Source organism: Sphaerodactylus townsendi, linkage group LG10 (genome assembly GCF_021028975.2).
Source record: "Sphaerodactylus townsendi isolate TG3544 linkage group LG10, MPM_Stown_v2.3, whole genome shotgun sequence".
NCBI classification, from domain to species: domain Eukaryota; kingdom Metazoa; phylum Chordata; class Lepidosauria; order Squamata; family Sphaerodactylidae; genus Sphaerodactylus; species Sphaerodactylus townsendi.
Window position 1 is genome coordinate 48026086 of NC_059434.1, and position 20696 is coordinate 48046781.

Sequence of the window (20696 nt, forward strand, 5' to 3'; positions counted from 1 at the left end):
ATGCTGTGATGCAGAGGGCAGACCTGCCTCCTACCTCCCCAGAACAGCAATGGTGGTTCAGGGTAAGTCCCGCACCACTCTTTATGTACATTTTGGATCTGTTAACTCTCTCTGTTCCCCTGACGACGGCAGAATGGCAGGGTATAATTTTTGTTAATAACTTTCTACTGTTAATGTTTGCAATACAACAGTGATGAATTTACTGTAGCAGGGCAGCCAAAAAGAATGGTATTGTACAGCCTGCAGATCTGTTCAGAGAATGGAAAAATTTCCACCATTTAAAGCTATATATTTATTCATGTATGAACTCAGAAATCCTCTGACATAGTAGTGACTGCCAGTTTTTTGAGATCAGTTTAGACAGCAGCTACGCATCATGTAGCTGGCCTGAGATTTTTAGAAGAATGAATTAACAAATCCAGATCTAATGACAGATTCAAGAGCATAAACAGAGCCATAAACAAGGATGGTATTTTAGTTTGGTTATATTTTATGAAGATCTGGAAAACCGTCATTATGCAATTTTGCATCTTGCTCAAAGAATACTCTGAATCTATCATTAGAAATCCACTCCATAAAGAAATACAAGCTGGAAGCTCAGAGCAATGACTACAAGGCACTCAAGCTGTACATTTTCTCAGTAGTGGTATATTTGGGGTTCCAAGGATGTAGGTAAGGGGGGGTTCTCGGGTTCAACCCCCCCCATTACATGTCCGAAGCTCTGCCCCCCGTTTGTGGTTTGTTTTTTGTCCTGCAGGGGGCGCAGTTTTTAAGCTAGCAGCCCCAAAGTTTCAGGGATGTTTTGGGAGACTCTCCTGATGATTCTACCCAGGATTGGTGAGATTTGGTTCAGGGGATCCAAAGTTATGGACTCCCAAAGGGAGTTCCCCATCCCCCATTGTTTTCAATGGGAGCTAATAGAAGATGAGGGCTACCCCTTCGAGGGTCCATACCTTTGGACCCGCTGAACCAAACTTCACCAAACCTGGGAGGTATCATCAGGAGAGTCTCTTACTGATACTACCCAGGTTTTGTGAAGCTTGGTCCAGGGGGTCCAAAGCTATGGACTCCCAAAGGGGGTGCCCCCATCCCCCATTGTTTCCAATGGGAGCTAACAGAAGATGAGGGCTACACCTTTGAGGGTCCATAACTTTGGACCCCCTGAACCAAACTTCACCAAACCTGGGTGGTATCATTAGGAGAGTCTCCAAACTTCCCCAGATTGTCCTTTTAAATCCACCACCTTCAGCATGGATTTAAAGGGAGAATCTGAGGTCCTCAGTTTAAACATTGAAAGTGATGCTGTTTCAGAGTAGGGGATAATCCATCTCAAAACAGCATCACTTTCAATGTTGTTTTAACTGGGGACCCCAGATTCTCCCTTTAAGGTGGATTTAAAAGGAAAATAGGCTTTTCTACTTTAAACACCATTGAAAGTGATGCTGTTGGGGTGGATTCTAGCATCACAGTGGCCGCCCACTGGGGGGGGGGGCTGAGATTTTGCACCGGGCACCATTTTTCCTAGCTACGCCTCTGCCTAGAGGGGAGGGCAGAAGGGGCTGCCAGATGGGAGCCCAGTTGGGGGGGGCAGGGGAGTCTTCTGTCCCCCGCCTTGGAGAGCTGCTTTTATATAAGCACTGAGGCCAGGGGCGGGGCTTGGGGGAGGCATGGCCATGCCCCCGGGGCAGGTGGGGCGTGGCCCCACCCCCAACCCCCCATAAAAAATCTATATCTACATCCCTCTGGGGTCCGCAGAAATGCTTGTCCAGTCACTTAGAAAGAGGTTCCTGTTTTGATTATTTTCTGTTGGACATTAAGATTTTTACTTGTTTCCAGGCAGTTTAAACAGCAATTCTGGGGTTCTAAAATCTGTCCATGGTAAAATTGCTTGCCAAACAATGATCCTTTTCATGTCTGCATTCCAAACGATAAAGAGTTCAAAATACATGTTTAAAATAAAAATTTATTTGCTTATATACAATAGAGGCAATGAATAAGTATTAGTATGATTTCCTGTTTTCCCAGTTTCGTTTAATGATGAATCAAATTTAGCCATTAAATATGCAGCCTAGTGAATAAGGCCAAGAAATTACAAGACTCATTAGTACCACAAAAGCACTTGTAAGATTTCATTGCAGCAACCATAAATCAGGTAAAAACCTTCCTCTGAAGATGCCATTTAAAGTTGCAAACCTGCTTCCAGTTTTCTATTTGAAAGACAGTAATTATGCAATGCAAGTACGAATGTAAGCGTCAATAAAAAATCATCTTCATGTAGCCAGATGTGCAGTAAAAGTACTTTAAATACTAATTTGTTACATTCCTTAACATCTTTAGTGATACTTAACTTGATTTCACTTAGTTTATTTTCCTTCCAAAAATTTTGACTCAGAATTCAAGATTAAGAGGCATTCAGACGGCATCAACAGAATACATGTTATTTGACAAAACAAAGGGGAAATACTCTACATGAAGTGAGATGGCAACAGAAACAAAAGACTGTTGTCCCCCATATGTTAAATAATTCAATTTTGTAACACTAATTAGGATGTCTTTTAATTCACTCCCTCTGGTGCAACTCCCAACGCAGAGTCAATTGAACTGATAGCTGAAGCAGTTTTGTTACCGTACTGGCAAGCTGTCAGGACTTATGCGGTTTAAATTTAAGCGCTTCTGCTTAGGTGGACTGTACAACAGGCATGCTGGTGTTGATGATGATGATCTCAAGTCAGGAGTACCAACTCCCAACAGTTCTGTACGAAGTCTTGATACATTCGAAACAATATTCTGGAATGAAGCAAATACAAGTCTGAAAGAGTTATTGGTTTGAAGGAATTGAGAAAATCTTAGGTCTTGTATCTTATCTCTGAGTTTTCATTTTAGCTTACCTTTTCTAGTAACTGAATTTCATTACAAACCTGAGCTCAAAGTCTCCAAATATGTTCCATAAATTATTTTGCCAGTTTAATTCAGCAATGACTTACTACTATGCCATATCATAGTACTGAAGTCTTAAAACTGAGTTTGGTATGTACACTTCACCTCAGCATAGTGAGAGACTCCATTCCATATATATCATCCAAAGAATTAGCACTGAACTGGAATTCCAACCAAATGGGCTAATTGAGCTGTTTGTCTTATGTGCTGTTTGTCACAGCTTGACATGTCTCTGGAAGTATCGGGGAATCCGATGTTTAGGCAAATCCTGTAATGAATTTCAGATAAGAACAGTTGGAACATTTAATCCACAATCTTTTCTGTTGGAACATGAGAATCTTCTCTCTCTTCCACACAGTTACAGAGTCCATCAGATGTTGATTCAGTAGACATTGTTGGAGTCACAGTGTGCCCAAACCCTTGATAGTGACCCATAGGAGATGATGGTATGGAAGAGGAAGCAGAAATTGGATCTTGACTAGATGGAGACAGTAAACTTGTATGTTCATTCTGTTCATGATCTTCACCAAAAAACATTTTCCTTGGTTGACCAAATACTGTCCTTCCTAAAAACAAGACACTTTAATTTAGTGTTTACTTGGCTTTGACACTAGTTAGAGAAGTACAGAAACTGGCAAAGTAACTTAAGTGAATATGTTTCATGTGCCAGGGCTGTATTGTTTTAACTGGAACTTACCAACATTGCGAACCTGTTCAGATACATCTGCCCTGATATCAGAGATATCCCACATTGCAAGAAAGGAATCAAAGCAAGAGCCTTCTTCAGCTTCTTGCACATAAGGCTTGTAGGAAAAACTGTAGTGATGGGCAATAGCAGCGAAGAACATCTCCACACAGATGATAAAGTCCTGAAAGAAAGGAGAGGGGATTTCACTTTTGCTTAATGAAACAATTGTATTCCTCTCAGGATCTCCTTCAGATACAAAGGCTGGTTATTTTATGGATCAGTAGTATCCCAAAATTTTGATGCAAAATACAAAGTATCTACAGTACCGCCAGCCAAAAAGAGCATCAAAGTAAAATTAAATTAAATTATGGACTACAAAAATTCAGAAATCTACTAAGACTTTACTTGCTTTACCACGTCTTCCTGCTTAATCAGACAATAGATGCAAAACCAAGGACAATGGCACCCAAGAACCATGTTATACAGCCCATAAAAATGAACTAGAAAGCTAGTTGAGTAGCTTGCAAAAAAGTAACACTCACTAGTATATCAGTCAAACTGAAATTTTTGTATTCCATAATTTAATTTAATTTGACGTTGAGGCTCTTTTTGGCTAATGGTACTGTAGATACCCTCCTTCCTGCCACCAAAAAGCCCTCCATAAGATTGACAGGACTTGCAGGCCATATAAGGAATGGCATAAGCTGGGGCGCCACACTTCCAACCCTTAACCCTGGGTGGGAGCTGACTAATGTCAGCTCTGCCTCTGGGAACATCCCCCCCCAAAAAAACAACAACAACAACAACAACAACACTGGTATCCTTGTCGTGACCTGGACTTCCCAGTTTTGCAGCAGGGGGGCTGAGGGGCAGGTGGCTGCCAGCACATCTGCTTCCTCTACTGGGGTAAGTGCCCCTGGAGAGGGTAAACCGCAAGGCTCCACCACTTCCTCAATCTCTCCTCATCCCTGCTGGATGGGACTGTCAGTCTATTTCTCCCAAACTAGAGGAGAATTTTCCGTCCATCGTTATATACATAATAGCTATTCCTACTTACTTGTAAGCCAGTTGCCACTTCTTCGACACTGTTCCATTCCCATGTGTTATGCTGAGAGATAACACCAACTTTCACCAACAATGCAATAAGTACAGCTTGCCTATAAAAATATTGGCATCAAAAAAGTTTAGCATAAACTGTTAAGACAGATTCACTCTGTAAACAAGTCAGAAAAGTATGAAGATGCAAAGATAACAAATCATACAACAGACCAGTAAAGTGCTTGAATAGGACTGATCAACTACAACTACATCATTAAATTAGAGCCTTGTGAAGAACTGCTGACAAAGGGAAAATAGATATGAACAAGTGGAAACCCACAAGAACTTATGGGAATCTCATTTTCCACCTCCCTCGCTATTTCCTCTTTCTCTTTCCTGAAAGGCCCTGCTCTGGAAATTGGTACTGGACTGAAAGAAGGTTCCAAGAACATGCATACACTTTTGGTGCTAAATCAGAATGTTCTGTTCACATTTTAGAACTCTGAAGACACTATCAAGAAGCACAACGTAGCTAAGTGCAAACATTTAAAATTCTAATTAATTTTAATGGGTGAGTCACACACCAGCTAAATCTCACACAGCAATAAGTAAAATTTATAAGTACACTTTACTATTGGATGGATCATGCTTTTTTAAAAAACAAGTTTACAGTAGTTTCTTTAGATAGTAAAAGCACAAGGCTGGAAACTTGCAGACAGGGCTGGTCTTATCTTTTAAGTATCTGACAACACCTAGCACGTTTAGACATTTATACACTACCACCAATTCCCTTCATTATTTTAACGTTTAGTTTTTAACAAAATCAACAAGTTTCAAACACATTGTTAAAATAATACTTGCAACTGTGCTTACAAATATTTCACTTACCAAAAAGAAACAAAAACCACCATCTTGACACATAGAAACTTGCCCACAGGTTTGATTGGGTTCAGTTCTTCCCGCAGTACTTTATAAAACAATATAAGGCAATACATTGCAAACTAAAATAGAGGAATACAGTTCTTAGAACTCAAACGCATTTGGACAATATAGGTTTTTTTTTTTCAAAATTAGTAAGTTGTCTAACTTATTTTTGTTTCAAAATATTGTAATTCATTTCTTAGTATACTGCTTTCAAACCCCAAAGGTAGTGATTTTTTTTTCTTACAAGCAGACAAAAAATCCTTATTCCCTTATTTTTATCAGCTCTCTCCATGTCAAGATTTCAAACCCTTTCCTCCCATCTAAAGTGCACAAATACAATCCTGCAATCAGGTATCAATAAGTTTTCCAGAACCAAAATACCAACAAGTCTTCTAGTATGAAAAAACTACTTGACTATATATATACCCACACACACACACACACACACACACACACAAATACACAAGTATGTGTGTGTGTGTATATATAAAAGTAGTTGTCTGAACTTCTTTCCAGAAATAGTAAAGTACATCTAATATTTGCACAAGTTTTGCACAAAGAGTAATGCTTATTCAACTGTGGCAAAGAACTAGTGCTCATGTAAAACTAGTAGCACATTTTCAAACTATGAGTTCTCAGGTAACATTCTGCATAAATCTTATTTTTTCTAACGTATAAGTCAAATACTGATTAAAATGTTTAATTGAAAACCAGACCAAATTAAAGACACCAATAACTTCAATCCAAAATAGATAGTAAACACTGTTACTCACAAGCTGAGACATATTGTTGAATATGACTAAGTACGTCCAAGCATTTTTGAAGCTAAAATTCCCTTCATCGTATACTCCAACCAGTTCACAGATTCTGAAAGAATTTAAACACAAACTGTTTTTAAAAATTCAGGAGCTATAAGTTCATGAGCTACTGACAGAAGAGAGCAAGAATATTTCAATTTATCACAATTTCTTATTTTCAAAATTGTCTCAGCAAAAATGTTACAACCAAGATCAAAATGCAGGCTTATGGGTAGCTTTTCTCTGAGGTTTAAAACAGGCCTGTTTGCCACAACTTCCAAACTGGCAAAAGCCTCTCACAAAATCTTGCATAAATTATTGCATTAAAGAAAAGTTGCTCATGCTTTAGGTATGGAAATCCATGAACAAATTCTGCACAGAAGTTCTCCATTGAGACAAGAAGACATCTTGAAGGCGAATGATTCCCAATCCTTCCAACAGGGTGGCAGGATTTTTTTTAATCTTCCTGTTCCTGTTGGGAGTTACCCCTCTTCAGTTCTATTCCTGTTTCAGATAGGAAGAGTAGGGTCAGAGCTAGGCTCTAACTCTATACTATCATTTTAGCTCTTAAATTATAATTTCTATCCATTTATTCTATTCAGTTTTTCTATCTTATCCTTCTCTGTAGTTTTTTAAGCTCCTTTCATGCTCTTAAATCTCTCTGCCACTTGCTATCAGATCTCCTGCAGACAGCTGGATTGAAGGCCATATGAATCAAAACGCAGGAGCTTTTAAGTGGAACATGAAATGAGGATACTCACAATGTAACAACACGGTACTGCATGTGATGTGCAAGATGACTGCTTTTGGCAGCATTCCAGCCTGCATGTGCTGTAACTGTGGTTTTTAAAAATCAGAGGCACAGCCTTCACAATTCCTGTTTCCTAGACAAAGTATGTACAGTTCTTTTGTTCTCACTGTCTGTTGAGGTTTTACAGAAAGGACTGGGGAATGGAATGTTTGCTGTAAGTCCATCTTCCAACCCATATGCCTAATGTTTAATCTCACATACAATGAAAGAGGCACTCCACTCTTCTGTCCTGTCAGCAACCCAGAACAAAACAGTTATGCCTATGGCAGAATATACTATAGACTTTCCTTGTTGGTCACTGCTGGATGTCTGGTGACTGTATCTATAGACTGATCAATTGTAAAGCTTACTTACAATCTTAGATGGCGCACTGATTGTACTAAATATATCACCAGAGAACTGGTTAACAAAAAGTCTTTTTATCAGAAAGAATAAAATAATTCAGAATAGTAGACTATGCCAGTATTACTAACAATTCTGTTAAAAGAGTATTTAAATGGACCAGACTCTCCAGACTAAAAACTTTTGACATCCTACAATGCTTTCAAAAGAGATGGCACAGTAATCAAAATTATTAGCTGCATGTGTAAAGTATCTCTTTATTGCCTTTCTAAAAAGAACAGCTTTCCTAAATTCCACCAACAGTCAAAGGGATTTGGGAAAAGAGCCTGGGAAAGCTCCATACGGTTTAAAGGACACATGCCACTAAATGAGTGGCATATGTCAGAGGCCAGTGTGTTGAGCAAAACGGAAGAGAGCCCACTAATTTCAACTCTGCCCCCAGGTACACTCCACCCCTCCCCAGCTGGCATCCATGTAGACAGGCTCCACAGAGATCAGATAAAGTCCCTATCTTAGATCGACATCTGTTTTGATAGTCACCTGGGGCAAACAGCAACTGCTTTTAGTTAAGCACTTCAAAAGCAAATTGCACCTGTACTTGGTGCACAGCATTTCACTAAAAGTCTTATAAGAATAAGCTAGTAACCCCCTGTGGCTAGAAGAAAATAAAGCTCAGTAAAAACTCTACAGCACTGAATGGCAGGACAACAGGTCTTTGTAGCTAAAAGGAGATGAAACTGCAATAACACCAGAACTGAAAAAATGCAATAGGGTTGAAAAGAGACAGAAAAGTGAGACAGAATATTATCAGTACATAGCATTATATAGGAGCATGTCTCTTAATACTTACAAAGCAATAATAGTGGTGAATGGTCTGACAACAGTATACTGCAAAACTCCCAGCTTGCATCTGAACAACAATGCCCTGAAAAAAATGGCATGCAGAAGATGTCAGTATAATACAGCTACACAAGCTACTACATAATTTTCCTTCACATGGTTTATATTGAGTGCTTCATAGCCAATAATTTTCATAGCCAAAATAGACAGAGCAGTTGTTCCAAAGATACCCTCCTCAAGTACAGTACAGCAGATATTGGCAGCAGCAAAGTTATATGAGGAGACATAGGGAGACTCTAGTGGCTCACCTCAATGAGAGCTAAGTGATGTAGTTGCTAAAGTGTAAAGCTAGGATCTGAAAGACCCAACTTCAGATCCTCACTCCTCCATGGAAGTTTGCTGGGTAACCTTTGGCCGGTCACACACACTCAGTCTAAAACCCATCTTACAGGATTGGTTTGAGAATAAAACAGGAAAATAACATATGTTGTTTTGAATCCCCAATGGGGAAAACAGTCAGATATAAAGGAAGTAAATATGTGATCAAATCATGATTTCCTTTCCACCAGTCTGTTTGTTAAACTGAATTCATGGGAGTGCCAATTGACAAACCACACAAGTTCACATTTTAATTCATTGTTTCTTCTATCTCACATTAAAGAGACCGATATCTAACCCACTAATGAATGATAATACCAGATCACCCACTCTGCATTCAAGAACCTTGATGAATTATTTGGTGCAGATTTCCCATCACTGTAAAAATATGCAGAAAACTTTTTGTCCCATGTTTGCTTTTAGCGTACATTGTGGAACTTTCAGAAATTCACAGAGTTGCTTTTACGACAATATTGAAATCACAAGTGAATACTGCAATAGAAATTCTCCTAGTATTTGTAGTCTACACAAATGTGGGAAAGGTTAGAAACAAGAGTCATTAGATAAACAAAAAGAAAGGAAAGGTATCTATTACTGGGGTTCCATTTCAGCATCCAGAAGTTGTGAGAATCCTTAGTTAAAACTTAACTACACCGATCTCCTACAGTCACTATATTAGAACAATTTATTGCAAGTTTTTTCATGAAAGAATGTTCCTGTAAATTATTTCTATAACTTTCCTTCTGCATCAGGATTTCATGATGTCTACTAGATCAACTTCCACAAATAGACACAGAGAGAAAATACTTACTCTCCCATAGGCCAAGGTGGACAGCAGCACAATGGCGGTAAATGTTTTTGCTGATCTTTCGCTTCGATGATTAATACCAGATTTGGATATCGATTGGTCAGATAATTCGAAAGAAATACCATGAAGTTATAGATGACATAGGCTTCATAGCATTCTCTACAAGTATCCACATAAATCGCAATTTTCGGATATTTCAATGCTATCCACTATCAAAAAAGAGACATTAAGAAATCAGACAAAAACCCAACTGTGCACAAATTGGCTTACACATATGTCAGTGATAAACTAGATGAGATACCTGAAAATAAATACATTTGATCTCTATCCATCTGACTTATAGCCCATTATTTATAATACTTAGCTCCTCCTATTGCTTTGACAGACGTTAATGGAAGTTATCTGAGATAAACATACATTATATTTTTATACATAAAATGGTTAATACACTAAATGAAACCAGCGGTATGAAAAGTACATAAAACTATGAAGATGGATTACACAGGGCAGGGGGGAAAGCAAGCTGATAAACTGGAAGACACTTACACTGTCTAGACTGTAAATTGGCACCATCCATAGAATCCTGTCATAAGAAAACAAATTAGCAATTAATCAATGTATTCTTTATAGTGTTGTAAGGAAAAACTTATAGTGGCACAGATGTGGAGTTACCTTATAATTGGTTTTTGTAATTCAGGTTGAGTATAATGAACCAAATGTTGCAATATCCCCCAAAGAGATATTGGTATAGTCATCAGTAAAAAGATTCCAGCAATGAACCACGCTTTGGTTTGGATTCCAACCTTGAAGAACGTAAGAAAGTGCAACTATGTTAATTACAGCAAAATATTCAACCAGTAAGGATAATATGCTGGTGAAACAATCCATAAAATACATTCAAACCAAGCTTGTTCACTCACAACCCTACCGTAATTAGAGATGGTATGATGTAGTAGTTGGCTTAAGTCAGCCTGGGAGATCCAGGTTTAATGCCCACTTGCTACAAAACTCAGCTGGTGACCTTGAACCAGTTGTTCTCTTTGAACTTAACATACTTCAAAGTATCACACTGAGGACAAATGAAGGGGAGAACTTGCACTAATTGAAGGAAGAACAGGGCAAATATAAACAAGATCCATCTACTCTACTACGAACAGACGAGTGCTTGCAATGTTTAATTATTAATTCTTAAAACTGATTTTCCATTAGGCAAAAGATTGCCTTCAAAAGAACAGACAAGATGCCTGGTTAGGTACAACATCCAACTACCACATTCCAGAGAGGATACACTCATCAGCACAGGCATAAGACAGTCTTTGCTTGTTTCTACATGAAAAGTCAACTTAGCTGTGCTTCACTGTCTGAAAAAGATCAAGTCTGCATGTGCACCCCCATCTTTTAAGTAATATTTTAAGGCAAAAAGCTGATGCTCATTCTCCAAGGCGTACTTTCCTCATGTATGTTTATGCACACGGTTCTTCTAAATTTTACTGTTAAAAAACAGGGACACGGATAACATAATTGTGTAAAACAAGCCATAAAACTCCTTACAGAGGGTACAGAGGCTTTTCAAGTGGCTCCATCCACCAGCAACAGTAGTACTAAGCAAAAAAAATATTAGAACAGTAAACAAGAAAAGGTCTCATGGAAGAACTGCCTATTAGGTGTTTAACACTACCAATGCTGGATGTCAATCTATTGCAGGGATCTCCAGCATGGTGCCCATGGGTGCAATGGCTCTGCTTGCCAAGTGTTTTTCGAATGTGGTCAGGGCCCAACAAGGCCACTCTAATTGGCTCTGCAGATTTAAAAAAAAACCAGTGCCGTGACAGTAGTTGCACCACATCACAAAGTTCTGTACGATGTTACTGAAGTCAAGCTGTGGCAATCATTTAGCGGATGAGCCCACCTCCTGCAGCATCCATTTTGTGGCATCCATTTTGCTGCTATGCCCACCATGCCAGATCAGAATGCCAAATGTTTCCACAAGCTCAAAAAGATTGGGGACCTTGGCTTACTGCTATACTACCTAGCCTGATCTCAGTAGTTCAGGTCTAGCCACATAAACCATAATGCAAGTTAAGTTTCAGATACAGTGGAGGTAATATTTTCCCTAAGGGAAATAGCCCTGACTTGTAGATTCTTGTCCTCTCCTCTGACATTCTTGCCGTCTCGCTATTTGGAGATGTAATAGTGGAGACTAGTAGCTGTAGATACCTAAGCTTCTTCTCATTCCTCCCAATGTTCTCTGTGCTACATCTAGGTCGTCAGGGGTCAAGCTTTCATTTTTTGGAGTTTTGTGGCAGACATCACCTGCCTCAGTCCAAGAACAATCCCCTCAAGGTCAAGTAGGTCTGCAGAGATTTGCGCAGACACCTCTGTCTCTTGTGACCTGGTTTCTGAGCTATGCAGCAACCCCACTGAACTTCCTATGACAAAAGAGGATGTCTGTCAAACAAGCCATCCAAGGCAAGGCCCGTGTTTTTCTGGGAGTGATTCCTAAACGGCATGTTTATAACGAGTTGTAATTGTTACAATTGAATTAATTTATAACAAATGCAATTCATGTATGAATATACTGGGCAAAATCACCGCAGGTTGAAAACATCCTGAACCTTCGCCTGATTCCTAACTCGTGTCTCCTTAAAGCTTATGGGAAAGTTCCCACAAGATGCATTAACTGATGCGCAGCTACACGCATGGAAAGGGAACTCAGCGCACCTTCTAATCTGGAGAACAGGGTTTGATTCCCCATTCCTCCACCTGAGTGGCAGAGGGTGAACCAGATGTGTTTCCACACTCCTACATTCCTGCTGGGTGACCCTGGGCTAATCACGTTTTTTGGAACTCCTTCAGCCCCACCTACCTCACAAAGTGTCTATTGTGGGGGGAGAAAGGGAAAGAACCTTCTAAGCCACCTTGAGTCCCCTTACATGACAGAAAGGTGGGGTATAAATCCAAGCTCTTCTTCTGCTTCCCTTTTCTCCAGGGGAACTAACCTCAGTTGTCTGAAAGCAAACTATTATTCCAGGAGTTCCCCAGCGGCTACCTTGGAGCTTGGCAACGTTACCATGTTGACAAAATGTGTCACGTCTTCCCCACATGATGCAGGCGGAGGTCCAGGGCCTCGCAGGGAGGAGCGGCGCCCAGACCGGCCGCTCTCTCCTTTCCCCGGGGGTTAGGGCGGGGCTGGGAGCCCCTCAGGGAGCCCTTCGCCTCCTCGCTCACCTCCAGCTTCTGCAGCTCCCACACGCAGAGCGGCACGGCCACCAGCAAGCCCACCACGTAGATGGTGGCCACCAGCGGCCGGATCCAGCGCCGCCAGTTCCCGCAGGTGCACGGCATGGCGCCGCCCTCGGAGCAAATCCTTCAGCGCCGCCTGGGTCCCGACGCGACGCCCCTCCACCGCTGGGTCACGGGCCCGGGACCAGGCCTGCCCAACGGCTGCTCAGCCGAGTGGAAGACATCCCCATCCTCCGCGCCGCTGCGACGGATCGCGGCGCCTCCCGCCCCGCCCATCTCGCCTGGGTCACTGTCTCTCGCGCGCACGCGCAGCAGCAGCCGCCTCGAGGAAAGAGCTCTGGCCCTGTCCCTCGGGACCGCAGGATTCTGGCCACGCCCCTCCTGAGCTTTCTGCACGGTTCCAGGGCGGGACTTCCGGCAGCCGCAAACGAACGAGCGCGCCCGCCTCTTTCGAGAAACGATGCGCTATTATTACTCGTGCACGTAGTGAGGCGGGATCAAGTCTTTTTTAAATACGTAATCTCAAATAGCAATTGAAAAGTATGGTGCAATACAAATCTAGCAATTGACAAGTATGATGGAGTACAGATCTGTGCACACTTCAGTAACTGCATTGGATTGTACTGATTGTATCTGGACGGATATTAACATCGGTTGAGCTTTCTTGTTGGTTCTGTGCCAACCTGGAGATTTGTTGGGGGAGTGGAGTCTGCAGAGGGTAAGGCATAGGGAGAAAAGGAAACTGCACGTTTTCCTTTTTCTCCAGGGGAATTGATCTCTGTTGTCTGGAAACAAACTGTAATTCCAGAAGTTCCCCAGCCACTGCCTGGAGGTTGGCAACCGTACTATGGACAGAATGTGTTAAGCATGAAATTGGGACCATCCTATAGTGAATTCCTTCCTTCATAGGTAACAGTGGCTTTTGTCATCTACTTGTTGGGACCTTTTTTGTATTTTTATCTCCTATTTAGGATTTAATGTACCAAATTTTGCACCAAAAAACTAGCCTCTTAAAATGCACCTGTGTTAGTAAACAGGTTCATAGAATAATGTATCATATGTTTCTGATTTGAAACTTGCTCCTTCTTTTGGGAATAAAATATCCAGTTCCTTCTTTCCGAGAGAAATACCATTAGCCTGTTTTGACAAATTTAGACAGCAGCTCTGAAACATTAAAAACTTTCATGAGTCAGAGCTTGCTTCACCATTTGATGAGAGATTACGATGGAATAACTTTCAGGTGCTGCTGGACTCCTGTCTAATTAAATCCCTATTTTTAATTTATGTGTACCATCACTGGAGAAAAGAAAATTCCACACTGTAAAAAGAAGTTAGAATGCATTTGTAGGAATGTGGTAGGAGGTTTTTCTTGCATAAATCAATTGACAAATTATGCATAACAAATTTAAGAAGACTTGTACAATTCAATTTGCTCAACAAGTTTACAATGATTCACTTTTGAATAATTTCCAGGCAGTCATAACAGTAGGAGTCTTCTTGTCCTCCTCAGATTCCATACAGTGGGAGCCATAACATAAAACGCATATGTATGGGTGATGGAGAATTTTGACCTACTGGGAGACTGATCTTGCCAGCTGGGAATTTGAACCCAAAAAGGTACACAGAGATGATTATTAAAAATAAAATGTTATTGTGCACAAGGAAGAGATTAACAGTGCAATCCTGAATGGAGTTACACCAGTCTAACCAACTGTAATTAGGCAGAACTGATATAAAATTCTACTGACACTAATACTTGGGAAAGGTTAGCTTCCTTAGTTGTAGCTCTATTTCAGCACAGAAAGAGGGAATTTGTATGGCTTAGGGTCAGCCAGGACTGGTTTAGAAAGAGCCATGCCCAGAGAATAGTGAGAAAAACCACAGTCTAGATAAACACAATATATGCTTAGATATATTACTTTCTCTAAGTTCACAGAATGTGTTTATTGGCGGTTCAGTTCCCTTAGAGAAAATGGTTGTTTTTTTAGGGAAGACTGAGGCATTATGTCCTGAGGTTCCTCCTCCCCAAATCCCACTCTCCTCCAGCTGCACCTGAATATCTTCTGGGATTTCCCAACCTGGAGCTGTCAACCCTGGAAGAGTGAAATTCAAGACCAGGAGCACCTTAATGTAGAGGTAAATTGTGGTGGACTCTAATCTGGAGAACTGGATTTGATTCCTCACATCTTCACATGAAGCCTTCTGGCTGACCTTGGGCCAGTCACAGTTCTCTCAAAACTCCCTCATCCCTGACAAGAAATTCAATTATTGTCAGAACTTTGGTCAAGCTTCTCAGGCTATGAAATTATTCTCACTCCTTTAATTGGAGGGCCCTGTCCTGATTAGATTCTGTTTAACTGTTTGATATTGTGAGAACGAGCAGGGAGTATTAGCTACGCATCTCTCAAAACATTAAAGAGATATTGTGATTATTTGTGCCAGGCTGACCCAAATCACTAATTGGCCGACATGAACATAAGAACATAAGAACATAAGAACAAGCCAGCTGGATCAGACCAAAGTCCATCTAGTCCAGCTCTCTGCTACTCGCAGTGGCCCACCAGGTGCCTTTGGGATCTCACATGTAGGATGTGAACGCAATGGCCTTCTGCGGCATGTAAGGATGACCAGAAGCTTGGCTCTGAAGTTCCACTTCAATTTGGCTCTAATTGGTTGAATTAGATTCATCTGACTGAGATTGATAAATCCTTATAAAAACTTACTATGGGGATAGAGTTGCTATTCTATTTTGAACCTACCTGAAATGCTGTAACTTCTCTTTGACTTTTTGCTACTGGAAGAAATTAAGGCCAATGTGAGCCAGGTAGCAAAAGCCTAGGTTGTTTTTTTGACAAACCCTTCAAATGCAGATAATAGCAAACCACCTCCCAAAGTCTCTTGCCTTGAAAACACTATGGAGTCACCATGAGTTAGCTGTGACACAATTTGGTGGATGGCGTCCAGTTCTAACCCTGAGAGAGGACCGGCAGACAACTGAAGAGAATCAGATGGTACATGGGCATCAGGAAGGGCACATGGCCCTCCCTCCCCTCCCTTGCATGCCACCCCTCCCTTCCCTTTCCTTGCATGCCACCCCTCCCCCTCTCTCCCCTCCCTCCTCTTCCTCTGCTAGGGTGGGTGGGCCATGTCCAGATGCTGGGCCCCCTCCCTCCCCTCCATTGTATGCCACCCCTCCCTTTCTTCCTCCCCATCCCTTGCATGCCACCCCCTTCTTCCACTCCCTCTGCTAAGGTGGGTGGGCCATGTCCAGATGCTGGGCCCCCTCCCTTCCCTCCCTTGTATGCCACCCCTCCCTCCCCTTCCCTTGCATGCCACCCCCTTCCTCCCTTCCCTCTGCTAGGTTGGGTGGGCCATGTCCAGATGTCGCCCCCTCTCCTCCCTTGCATGCCACCCCTCCCTTCCCTTGCATGCACCCTCCCCTTCTCTCATCCTCCCTCCACTAGGGTGAATGGGCCATGTCCAGATGCCAGGCCCCTGCCACTCCCCTCCCTTGCATGTCACCCCTCCCTCCCCCCCTCAGCTAGGGTGGATGGGCCATGTACAGATGCCGGGCCCCCTCCCCTCCCTTGAAGGGACCAAATTAGGTAAACATAGATCAGCCATAAAACCAATTAACTTAATTCATATAAACCATTTTAAAAGCTCCATCTTATATAGTCTCTTGAATTTTAACAAGGAAGCCAATAGTGTAAGAGGTGGGATATAAATTGTGTGTACACAACAGCCAGCAAATACATATAGCAGAATTTGCATACATTTTTCTACAGCATGGATTGACAATTGCAACCATTAGTGCAGCATTTTAGACAAACCAACCATTCTGCGACAGATTTCACTTTTGTTGTATTATATCATTGTGACACTCCAGGATATAAATCCATTAATATAAAAAAACATTTATTGCAATGTGAAACGAAGTGGATCCATAGGTTCAAAAGTTATTTAGGAAATGGTCTTAATAAAGAAATTGATTTTTCATGTTATTTGTGAATCTCAAATAGGAAGAGACAGCTTTAAGCAGATAACAGCTGTTATCTATCAGTGCAATGTTAATATACATGATCCACAGTATGACTTTGCATAGAAAGCTTGAATGGGGATCTGTAGAGATGTGACAGGCCCACTTGGAATGTTTGTAAGTTAACATTTATAAATATTTAAAAGATTTTTAAAATGTTATTTATACATATTTATTGATATTTAATATTCAATTTTTGTACAAGTGATAAAATTATTTAAGATGGATTTTTAAAAAATGTTAAAAATTATTTATTGTAATAATAATGTATTATACATGAGAATGAAGTGTAGCATAGGAAATAATTGATTGATGTATAAAGTTAAATCTGAAAGTGTAGCCTAAGGATAAAAAGATGGTGTTTATGTAACAGATATATTAATTCTGTATAGACCCCTGGAATGGCTGATGGATAAATATGAGAATTATATCTGAAGAATAATAATTGAAAACGGCGTATAACATGTATTCCGTTAATTCCGTTCAGACGGACTTGGATGATTCTCAAGAGACCACTTGCTCAGCTGGTACGGAGTTTTGGGCTGATCTGTCATCAATATGCCGATGACACTCAGCTCATTCTGTTGATGGAGGGGGGAGCAGTTGCCGCCCCTGCGGCTCTACAGCATTGTTTGGAGGCGGTAGCTGGTTGGTTGCAGCAGAGCAGGCTGAAACTGAATCAGTCGAAGACGGAGATCCTATGGCTGGGCCGTGAGGGAGAGGCTCGGGATTTCCAGCCGCCGGTGTGGGAGGGGGCCTTATTGGTGCCGGCCTCCTCCGCTCGCAGTCTGGGGGTCCATCTGGATTCGTCTCTTTCAATGGAGACCCAGGTGGCCCATACAACCCGGACTGCGTTTTTCCATCTTCGTCAGGCCCGGCGGTTGGCCCCCTTCCTCTCTCAAACGGACCTAGCCACCGTGATCCATGCAACGGTCACCTCCAGGCTAGACTATTGTAACTCGCTCTACGCGGGCCTTCCCTTGCGTTTGATTCGAAAACTAAAGCTGGTCCAAAATGCAGCTGCGCGCCTGCTCACAGGAGGCGCCTTTAGAGAGCATATCCACCCTGTGTTGCGCCAGCTGCATTGGCTCCCGTTTGAATTCCGAATCATCTTCAAGGTGTGGATTCTGACCTTCAAGGCATTATGCGGTCTGGGACCCTCATACCTTCGGGACTGCATCACCCCATATGTCCCTACTCGGCCTCTGCGTTCAGCAGAGGCCAATTTGCTGGTGGTCCCCGGCCCCTCAATGATGCGGCTGGCCTCCACACTGGCCAGGACTTTCACAGCGCTGGCCCCGGCCTGGTGGAACACCCTCCCACCAACTGTCCGGGCCCTGCAGGACCTTGGTGAGTTCCGCAGGGCATGTAAGACTGTGTTGTTCCACCGGGCCTTTGGAGTGTCCAGCCGCTGATATGGTGCCCCCCCCCCCCACTGCTCCTGCTTTGGCACTGGTACAACAGAGCTCCTCATATTGAGGGGCCTGCCGTCCCCCCCTTCTTGGGGTGGGTTTTTAAATTGAGCCTGGACGCCTCTTGTTTAATTTGCTAATTGTTAGCCGCTGTTTTTATGTATTTTAAGATGTTTTATTGACGGAGCCTATGTTTGTATTTTACCGGATTTGCTCCTTTTTATTGTTTATATATTATGTTGTTCACTGCCCGGAGCCCTTTGGGGATCGGGTGGTATAGAAATTGAATAAATAATAATAATAATAATAATAATAATAATAATAATAATAATAATAATAATAATAATAATAATAATAATAATAATTTGAATACAAGGCTTCTAATAACATTGTTTCTATAAGGAAATCAGAAACGAACTACTACTGTGGGAAGGACTTGTATATATTTTTGTACTGTATCGCTATTTGCACTTTATATCAAGTTGTTTGTTGCACATAAATAGCTTTTGATCAACACAATTCCTTGTTAACATGTGTTACTCAGTGTCATAACAAAGTTTTTCTTTGAATTACTAAAATTTGGATATAAAGGACTAAGTGTTGTTGCCATTTTGTTTGTTTTATCACTACATATCACCTTTGGTGAGACCTACAAGAGCAGCTGTTAACCAAAAGAATTGTAGGACTTCAGGGCATTTGTGCTGTGTATTCACAAATGCTTTTAGGTCCTGATATTATATTAAGATAAGCATTAATTCTAACCAAGATACAAAACAATTATTAGCTGGACGACATAAAATATCCTTGTGTTCATTTCAGGAAACAGAGATTCACATCTATGATAAGTTTATGAATTTATACACTTAAGAGTGTTGTGTATTGAAAAATTAATAAGTGGGTCACGAGAGACCATTTTTCCAAATGTCTTGAATTGGACTAGTTTTTAAAAAAGGTTCAGCATGCACTTAAGTGTTTGCAGGATCCAAACTTTGGCATTTGCAACTTTAATGCTACAAGGGATGCATTATTCATGTGCATAATGCTAGGGTCGTGGACTTCAGTGCTTATGTAGGAAGACTCTACAACTTCTGAGTAGCTGAAGCCCAAAATAGACTTTGACAGTAAGTTGCATTTACATGGTATGAAGTTCCTGCTTTTATGATCCCAGCTGCTGCCTACCTCAGCTGCCAGCTGTTGCTTCCTTTTCCAGCTGCCAGTTAAGTGCCCATCCTAATGTGTTGCTCCATCTCCTGCTCAAATGCCTCAGGACATTCTGGATCCAGTGTTCACTTCCCTACCACACCAGCCATTATTCAGATGAAGTCTTTCTGATACTAGAATTAAATGAACTGTTTCTGTTCTTCTTTCCTCCTAAAAGGCGCAGTTCTCTTGAGTGTGATATACCCAAACAGATGTTTTAACACCAGAGGACTAGCACTGATGTTATAACTTCCATTTGAAAGGTATCCATAATCACTTGTGTTTAGTGTAGGGTGACAGCTGGAAGGCCCTGTTTCTTTTCCCCTTCCAATGAAGACAATTTTATTTAGGACTGCATTTGACTTATTTAGTGTCAGTCCTAATTGAGATTTTAAATTGTGGTGTTTTATTTGATTTTTAATTGTTTTATTTACATTGTAAGACACCTTGAGTTCTGCAAGATAGAAAGGCAACTAGGACAGTTCTTTAACCCTCCTCCACCCCACTAATAAAATGTATATAGATGTATTCTGATCTGCCCTAGGAAATTGAGGAACTGAAAAAACCCTTTGTTAGCAAATGTCTAGCCCTGACTTGGATTAGGACCATGGCACATGGTGTTACCCTGAATAGACAATCTCCACTTAAGTTGGGGTGTTAGTTGATGATTGGCAGGGTGAGAGTGGGTAATTGATATCAGATAACCAATGTATACCAGGATCATCCCAAGTGAAGAAATTAAAAATAAAAGCATTGCAAACAATAAGCATACACACCGAATATGCAGGAGCTAACTGGAAAGGATGATATTTGCCAGTCTTGAAGGGACGTCCGTGAAAAGCACGGCGGAGAAGAGGAAAATGACTAGCATTCTCCAGAAGACAAAAGAAGGTCATCAGCTCTCACTTGATTAACTATTGGTTTGGAGCCAATAGTGGGAGCCCGTTCCAAAGTTAAGGATGTAACAACTGGAACAAATCTGAGGCTCATTCCGCATGGGCCAAAAACAGCAGTGTGAAAATGGTGTAAAAGGGTTTAAAACGGTGTAAAAGGGTTTATACTGTTTCACGCCGTTTTCACACCACTGTTTTTGGTCCATGCGGAATCAGTTTAAGATTCTTGGGGCTAACTTTATACCTCCTAAGGCCAGATTTTTTTTCCCTTTATGTGGCAGTTGTTTTGGAGGGTGGATTGCATGACTTGGTTGTGGTTGGGCACATTGCTGGGCAAAGCTGCAGT

At 41.4% G+C, this 20696-nt stretch overlaps 1 protein-coding gene and 1 long non-coding RNA gene across 4 annotated transcripts; one reads left to right on the forward strand and one right to left on the reverse strand.

Moving 5' to 3' along the window:
- Nucleotides 1–1945: 1945 nt before the first annotated feature.
- On the reverse strand, nt 1946–13055 carry TMEM184C (transmembrane protein 184C). 2 transcript variants are annotated; one of them, XR_007245679.1, is made up of 11 exons: nt 12792–13055; nt 10236–10366; nt 10110–10146; nt 9567–9772; nt 8388–8462; nt 6361–6454; nt 5552–5664; nt 4683–4782; nt 3635–3806; nt 2889–3503; nt 1946–2787 (listed from the first exon to the last, which is right to left on the reverse strand). XR_007245679.1 is itself a non-coding variant. In XM_048510178.1 (10 exons), the coding sequence occupies exons 1-10, from the start codon at nt 12906–12908 to the stop codon at nt 3241–3243; spliced, it is 1308 nt and encodes a 435-aa protein (XP_048366135.1). In that variant the 5' UTR covers nt 12909–13055; the 3' UTR covers nt 1946–3240. The 2 variants fall into 2 exon arrangements, 1 of the variants encoding a protein (XP_048366135.1); XM_048510178.1 differs by having other exon boundaries at nt 1946–3503.
- LOC125440378 lies at nt 13056–17435 on the forward strand. 2 transcript variants are annotated; one of them, XR_007245680.1, is made up of 3 exons: nt 13056–13715; nt 14317–14423; nt 17238–17435. It is a non-coding gene; the product is annotated as an uncharacterized LOC125440378 (long non-coding RNA). The 2 variants fall into 2 exon arrangements; XR_007245681.1 differs by lacking the exon at nt 17238–17435 and adding an exon at nt 14795–15317.
- Nucleotides 17436–20696: the final 3261 nt, after the last annotated feature.